At 36.7% G+C, this 8,595-nt stretch overlaps 1 protein-coding gene across 1 annotated transcript; it reads left to right on the top strand.

The window, feature by feature from the left end:
* The first annotated feature begins 910 nt into the window (after positions 1–910).
* LOC134211668 (uncharacterized) lies at positions 911–2,738 on the top strand. The gene is made up of 2 exons (XM_062688782.1): positions 911–1,175; positions 1,249–2,738. The coding sequence occupies exons 1-2, from the start codon at positions 1,091–1,093 to the stop codon at positions 2,151–2,153; spliced, it is 990 nt and encodes a 329-aa protein (XP_062544766.1). The 5' UTR covers positions 911–1,090; the 3' UTR covers positions 2,154–2,738.
* The last annotated feature ends 5,857 nt before the right edge of the window (positions 2,739–8,595 follow it).

Here is an 8,595-nt window from a genome sequence, read left to right as displayed (position 1 = left end):
AAACAAACTCATCTACCCGTTTCTGGGAGAGTCCACCGAATCGGATTGAAGAGCGAATTCAGTAGATTTAAAAGTACAAGACCGAGCGAGTCGCTGAGGATTTCAACTTTTTTTTGATAGATGGTTTATCAAGCATGCTCATGAAAGGAATTAATTTATCCTGAATATTTTCGTATTGTTTTTAAAAGATCGTTGAAAAAATGGATTGATATGTAAATGATAAGAACAATTTTTAGACATTTGTGTATCTGGAAATTCAAGATTTATGTTTTTCCGAGCAGGGTATGACTTAATGGATAGTGATTAACACCCGAACGTCGTTAACGTATCGTGGCATTGTTACTGATCAATGAGAATTGTAATCAGGATCTAACCGGATTATAATTCATATTCCGCATAATCATGGGCCATACGTAGACCGCATATGTTATAATTGAAAAGAATAAGTGTTATTGTAGCGATGGTCTCACTAATAGTAGTTAACTATAAATGGACAATATATCTTATAACGCATATGTATTTTTGACTGCATGGTATGTCGTTTTTCATTATGCGGGTAAACAATCATATGAGAAGCTTTGTTTTGGCTTCGGGTTTCAGTAAACTATTAGAGACTTCAACAGTTATTATTAACTACAAGGTTTCTAAGGCCAGTCGCCATTTTGGCATGGTATAAAATGAGGATAGCGCTTCGATAACTATTGAATATCGATAAAAAATGGCCAAAAAAGATTCCTCGCACTCATGCTCTTATTCATGGATAAAGAGCGCGGTCGACCCTCACCGCTATGATGATGGATATGAATTATTCTGGGTAGTTTTGGTACAGCGCCAAATTATTGTTTTCTCTTTCCGTGCGTTGAATGTCATCGCGGTAGGTAATTCGAATGACACTTACTTTCAGATTGAAGTTTGACTGAGCGCTTCAGTTGTTTGTCATTTGGGTTTTATTTTGAGTTTGACATTCGTGAGAACAAAAAAGTTTCACAGTGAGAAAATAGTGAATACCACACAAATAATATTTCCATAATGAAAATTTGCTGATAACATTTTGATTATAATTTAAACATCTCCAGACAGTAAATCTATAATGCAAGTGATAAGCTTTAAAACATTACTAATTGTGCAGGTTTTCTATGGAATTCAAGGCTCAATCAGTTCTCCATATCGTATCTGTAAGTGCAGTCTTTAGAAGTTGTAATTTGCATGATTCATCTCAGTTGCGTATTATTTGTAATTTGATTCTAGACGAAATGGTTCCGGAAGGTATCTGCAAAACCCGACGAATACCTTTGCTCGATAACTTCATAATTAACTGGGATCCTATAACTCTCAGCAATCCGGAGATGGGAGCCATCTTCAGACAAACGTGGAATTCTTCATCTTTTAAACGGTTTGCCGAATGCAAATTTTATGTGCAAGCCCCTCCGAAGATGGGTTTGTATTTGACCATCAGCACTGCGAAACTAAGGAAAAATAGCCGTGGCCATTGTATAGACAGCATTGTGGTCAAGAAAAGTAACGACAAGAAGTACACATTCTGCGATGCACTGGATGACGACGACGATGATGACGAGCTGAAAGTGTTTTCCGACGATCACGGGAAAATCCGGGTAACGATAAACTTGGACACAACACTGGCACTGCCAACACTGAATGATACGCTTGAAGTGCAGTTAATTGCTACTGTTAAACGGTCCTGCAACTACTTGGATGCATCGCTTGCTCAATGCGAAGAAGATGACTACGATTCCTGCATTTCGAAAGACTTCTTTGGAGACGGATATGTGAACTGCCCTGAGTGTGAAGACGAAAAAAGTTGCTTCAAAGAGTCGCAACAGGTTCAGATCGTAAATCCTTCAAATGTATTTCTAAGTGCAATAATATCCCTCTTTGCCACTATGGTTGTGTTTGGAGGTTGCCTCTGGTGCCTCTATAAATACCGCAATTGTATAGGGAATTGTAATAGCAACAGTGCCGGCACGGCACGTACCGATCAAAACGCGAGAGTAGTAGCAGCTGAGCAAATGCAAGTTGAGCTTCAGTCTTCCGCCAACGAACTGCAACCTTCGGCACCTCCTAACGATGATAAGGATCTACCACCAACTTACGAATCATTGTTCCCGACAAGTCCTTCCGGCAGGACTAATTGATTATTAGTTAAGGTAGCTAACGGATGAAGATTGTCAGAATGAAGCTTTGTGGTACCGATTGGCTTGTAATAATCTTGTTTAAGTTATGTGATAAAAATCGCCAGTAGAGGGGCTGTCGCAAAATCTTTTTATAATTGTAAATTGGTTAGATTAAGGCCACGTTCAATAATAACGAACAAAATGTATAGTATGCAATATATTTGATCGGTAATCTCGTGCATTTGATAGCAAACTTTTTATACTAGTTTTAAGATCTCGAACGATTTAACATTTAGATCTATGTGCACAAATACACAGATAGAATCGATACATTAAAGTATACATGAGTATTACAAAAGCCAACTAACTGAAATAAGCACACGGTGGCCGATTATTTGAATGTAGTTATTTATTATTTTGTTGTAATTTTCCTCAAGTCAAATCCAAATAATATAGTAGCTAAACTGTCGACTGATGGAAAAATGTGGTTTTCTGTGACATTGGGAGAATATGAAAGCTGATTCAAGTCTCAACTACTTATGACTGTACATAATGATATTTTATGTTGAAATAAATGCATTTGCAATTGGCAAAGTTTACCATATACATGCCACGAAGTCCTCATCGTATATCCGAAAAAATCCCCCACCCATAATATGTTCGTTCATTCAACTTACACAATTAACCAGAGTATCAGAGTTCGGTAAATTATTTAACCGAATTTTGCGCTGATTGAATAAATCACAAATGTTTCGCTAATTTAGCTTATGCTGACATTGTAACATACCAGTGTTTATGGGTGAGCTGTCATTATTTCTACCGAAATACTGTAATTTTCTACGATCAACGGTGGATCGATAATATCAACTGAACCCTCGGTTTCGTCCAACGTCTATTCTACTATGTCTATTTTTGTATGTGCTTTTGCAATGGCGACTTCCTTTTCTTGCATTATGGGCATAGAGTTCAATAAAAATTAAGCAATGAAATAGAGTGATGCACGATGCAAATATTAATCAAAGTATTTGGTAAGCTAATGGTAGTCCTCATTCAAACATGCATTGCAATTTTTACAGATGGAAATTATTGCGATGCATTAACAACCTCCATCGACAAGCGGTAGAATATTTCGGAGGTCTTGTTTTCGTTTTCTGTATTTTTGGCGTTTAAAGTTTGCATTATTATGAGAATTTTTTGTACTGATAACTAAGCATATGCGGTATTTCGAAAAATTTCATTTCAGGTGGTTCGAAACGAAATTCCGCGGAATTTGAGCATGGCGAAATCTGATTTCTGGTCATGGGACGGCAGCTAGTCCGGGAGAACGTGAAGTGAAAAAAAATCTACCTCGCTTAGCAGAAATTTGTTTAACCAGTGTGCAATCGATCGTGTTGATGCTGATCACATCAGTTAGTGTGGGAGAACGTGAAGTGATAAAACTTATGTCGGCATCGAAGACCACAAAATTATTTAGTGCGGAATCGATCGTGTTGTAGAAGATTATTAAACGAAGCACATTGATCTTGCGTTGAATTGATTTGAAACACAGTTTTCGTCTTCTTGTTTTCAAAATAACTTCGTTTACAACAAATATTTTGTCGCTTACCAAGGGGTTTCACACGAATCACCTTCTAAACTAATCAACGATTCCTTTCCCGTAGCGCTCACGGAGATGCAGAGCATTCCTCGGTCTCTAATAACAATGAGTGTTTAACTAATGTTCCTCTCTTAATCCTAAATTGACTATAAGCACGTGAACAGCATCATTATTGGTCATGAATTGGAAACTCCGAAGTATTGTAACTCTTTTGGTCAAGTATTGTAACTCTTTTGGACGCAAAACAGTTATTTGACTTTGAAAAAGTGAAATCAGAATTGCGTACATAATGTAAATCCAATTTAAAAAACAATCCGCGGAAAAAAATTTAAATTTCGTTTCGAAAAATTTCGAATTAAATGAACCTTGATTTCGTATCGTTTCGAGTCTCGAAAGAAATCCTTATTTCGTTTCGTTCCGATCCGAGTCAGTATAGACATCTTAAATTTCGTTTCGTTTCGTTGGGAAAAAGTGTGTTATCGCATACCCTTACTGATAATAGCGCTTCACCATTAAGCGTAGGCGAAAACAAACCTACATAGCTAAACTATATACTCAAGAGCTTCCACTCAATGAAAACCGAAACCTAAGCTAATCGTTTCACTCAGGCTTGTAAAATGCCATCTGCATGTCATTTGACTAATTTGTTAATTAGAAAGTTATTCAGAAGTAAAATTCCCACCATAATTTTAGATGTACTCATGAAGCTTGAGTAGGGCTATATTTTTGTTCAAGGGTACATTGCTCTAAATATAACATCTAAGGCTGGAGAGTGAAAACACTCCAAAATGTCACGTGTCATTTGACATAATGTCATTTGAATGACATTTTGCCTCCCACGCCCCAGATTACATATTTACAGCAATGTATTGTTAGACAAAGTTGTAGGCACATTTAAGCGCTATAAGTTCGTCATACATCAAGAATCAATAGCTAACTTCTGAAAAAAGTTCTGGGAAAATTATACAAACGAATGCAAATGACATTTTACAACACTGGTTCCAATAATTAGTAATCAAATTTATTTCATTTCATTGTTTTTTTGGAGCCAATTGCGTAACTACTCAACAGGCAACACTGCTGCTCCTGGCGCGAAATATAGCACAGACAAATTCAGGCTACTATGTTGCACTGCACATTTCAGTGATTCCCTCAGAAGTTGTAGCATGACCATGCTAAAGATTCGTAACCTCTATTAAAACCTCCTAGCTATGTAGATTTTCTTTTCGCCTACGCCCATACTAATTTCCATGCAAACTTGTAACGGATTATGCTAAATCAGTTTTTATCAAAATCAGCTTTCAAATTTTCGGAGGACACTCAGAACATGAGAGAGAATCAGTAACCCGGATCTTGCAAATGTTTCGGGTCATGTAAAAAAATCAACTTCACCCAGGTTTTTCTACACGGTTTGGTTTTAGTCGTTTAAGACCCTCAGCGTCAATGAAACAGTGAATTAAACCCAACAAAAAAAATTCACAAAAAATCAAAGAAAATTCAGGAGGTATTTAAAAAGATGTGAAAGTTCGGGTTAACCGAGAAATTAATGAATTCCAACAGCGTAAAAAAACCTGGGTATACTCCGAATCGCAACAAAAAATTAGCGCCAGATAGTCGCCTATGAAAAACATTCCTCCAGACAAAATTGAATGTTTTGATAGAAAGTGCTAAATATTTGCAATGCGGATAAATTTTCCACATCTATGAGAGCCTTGGAAAATGATCACAAAAGTTGTCATTATGTTGCATGGAACTATACAAAACACAATTGAACACACTTCATCGACCGCTAAAAACGAAATCACAAACTCGGATTTCACGAATGTTCTGCGTCCTACCTCAAACACGCCCGATCGCTCACTCGACCGCTTACTGAGCAGAAACACGATATAATTGGCACTGATTGATTTTCTTTTTGATCGCACAAAACAACAAAATCGGACGCGCCAACTATTTGATTACTTCACACCTTCAAGCGATCCTTACCTGTCCTTACAAGCTTTAAATTTTATTCATGCACTGGCAAACTGGCAGAACGCGTCCATACCAAGGGCCCCGTACGCCTGTCATTGGCGAAAAAAGTTCATATACTCTGCATCGAAAGGGTTAGGGCGCAATCGTTAAACAACATAATATTTAAACATATTTATATTCGGTTAGTTTCTGCAAATAAATTCTTGCTTGAGTCGCTTTGTATAATTAAGCAGGTATCTCAAGCATACCACATCGTTACACTGCTGCATGATTGAGTGATTGGTTTTGATGAAATATCGAAAACCTGATTGTGCATAAAAATTGCCTCGTCATAACAAAAAGGCGGTAGAGAATTTTGTTTACATTTTAGAACCAAGTCCAGATGTCGCACATGTCGAGGTAGGGCTTCACTGCTCCGCCTTCTCCCCCTGGTCCATACCACTTTCTGAACCGAAGGGGGCCTTTCACAAATTACGTAACGCTGAAAGGGGTCAAGCCGAGCGTTACGATCCATACAAAAAATAAACCTTCCATACAAAAAGTATTACGAGAGGGAGGGTGGGGGTCCAGAAACACCAAGTTTATCGTTACGTAATTTTAGAAAGAACACAGGGCAGGGTGGAACACAAATAATTTTTCTTTCGAGATTATCGTTATCAAATCAAATAGGGTTACTGGTGGATCTGCAGGGACCAGGCATACCAAACTATCCCATCATTCATTCTTCTGAGCAAAGGTACTGATTAAAAACCCAGATTAATCCACCTAGCGGTGATGATGCCTTTCTCGCTCGTTCAAAATGGTTGATAAACATATATGAAAAGTCTAAAATAACAATTGGTGAATAAGACCTATTTTTCACATTTTCACATTTTCATAAAGATAGATTGAATTGAAAATTCACATTTGTTTATACATATTGTAATAATTGCTGCCGGATGCAATTTGTTGCAAGCAAATCGGATGAGGTTAAGTGCCCTGAAAATGTGATGAGGTTGAGCAATTGCACAAATCGAGTTTCAGACATAGTATAAAAATTTGTATTTTGGCCATAACTTTTGAGCCCATTCCCCAGTTCGACCTGATTTTTAATGTGAAACAATGGGACAGGATTCCCCGTTTAAATAATCGGTTCAGGATAAGATTTCGACAAATGAGTTAGATTTTTTTTTGCACACACGCACACACATGCACATACACACACTTCTTCTGAAAATTCCGTTTTGAAGCCAGAATCCAGCTGAAATTGTTGTTTTGAATAATATGATTCTTCATATAGAAAAATTCAGTTGACCATCCCGTCAAAATTGTATTTCGTTTCATTGTTTCAGTCGATTCTTTGGCTTATTTAAGGTCAACTTTCCCAAGGAAAATATGGGTTCTTTGAAGCCTCTAACTATTAAATCGAAAACAAAAACCAGCCGCTGCAAACTTATAGGCCTGGAGACACTTGCGCTTCGTCGGACTAATCTGCGAAGGCTGTTTGTTTTTCATATTTTAAAAAATGTCGTGCAGTGTCCATATTTATTGCAAAACGTTACGTTTTACGCTCCTTCTCGGCATCTGCGTGAACGCGATCTTATCATGATTCAGCGTCACAGGACGTCATATGGTTTTAACAACCCTCTGGAAAACTGTTTTCGGTCGTTTAATAGTGCAAGTGCTGTTTTGATTTTAATGTATCTAAACTAGTTTTAAGAATAGAATAAGAAATATTAGATAAGAAGCAGGCTGAGAAGATTTTTATAATTCAATACGAAGAAATAAATAAATGAAAGCGAAATAAAAAAAAACGAAAACGTGTGCACGTGTTAACCGACCTGAAAAAAATCACTCGATGTTCGTTCAAAATCGGGCCAATATTAAAAAACAGCACTTTTTCGATTTTTGTTTTAAATTTAAAAAATACTTAAGCGAAAAAAAAAGTTTGACGGGAAAGGTCAATTTTTGCTAATGAGTAGTTCCGTTTTTGTCATTATCATTCAAACACTTTTCAACAAGATTTATGAACTTGATCTGATTTAAAAAAAAATCTGGTCAGAATTCTTAAATTGCTGTTGCTTTTCTTTAGATGGAAAGCATTTCGCAGTAATTATGAATGTATGGTTAAAATTGATTATTTTGATTTCTAAACTGATCCAAAACTATTTATCAGATCACTCTACAGGTAAACTATCCAAGTACAAAATCTGATAGATTACGCGTGACAGAGCTAGTGTTACCAAAATCAGCATTTTTGAGCTCATATTGTGCAATAATTTACATCGTAATGATTACATACCTGATATACTATCAGAAAATCGAAAATCGTTGCTTGCCTTCGGGTAATTTGTTATGGATTGTGGCAAGGATGTTTTCGATCATTAGTATTGTGCCTTGCAACAAAATGACAACTTTCGTGATCATTTTCCAAGGCTCTCAAAGATGTGAAAAATTTCTCCGCAGTACAAATAACACGTGCTATCCAAGCATTTACTGCCGGAAAGTACCACGTGGCGGCCAAATTAAAAAAATATCGAATAGTCTTTTTTCTGGAGGTATGTTGTTCTTAGGCGACTATCTGGCGCGTATTTTTCGTTGCGACCAAAAATGAGCGGAGGAGTAGATTTTTTTATGAGCGGTACAGTAATAGGTTCGATAATTTAGTAGTTTGTCAATAACTCATTCCAGAGGTTAAATTTCAAACGTGATAGGTATGTGGAGGACTTCTAGAGCGAAGGTTTTTACAACTCTGCCTAATTGTTGTTTCTATTGCACTAATAACAGAGTTATAGCGCTAGTTGCAGTAACTTATTATACAGACTGATCGAAATTTTGTTATCATTTAGTATTAGTAACTAGTGCTTTAACTCTATTATTAGTTGAATCAAAACAACAAACTATCAGGCAGAG

Source organism: Armigeres subalbatus, chromosome 2, assembly GCF_024139115.2.
Source record: "Armigeres subalbatus isolate Guangzhou_Male chromosome 2, GZ_Asu_2, whole genome shotgun sequence".
Lineage (NCBI taxonomy): Eukaryota > Metazoa > Arthropoda > Insecta > Diptera > Culicidae > Armigeres > Armigeres subalbatus.
Note: the sequence above shows the minus strand (reverse complement) of the source record. Positions and strands in the feature narration are given on the sequence as shown.

What these genes read in the sequence shown, in the direction of transcription:
- LOC134211668 (XM_062688782.1), top strand. Translation starts at nt 1,091, where the DNA reads ATGCAAGTGATAAGCTTTAAAACATTACTAATTGTGCAGGTTTTCTAT. An exon ending in CAGTTCTCCATATCGTATCT is followed by an intron (nt 1,176 to 1,248) that starts GTAAGTGCAGTC and finishes ATTTGATTCTAG; the next exon opens with ACGAAATGGTTCCGGAAGGT.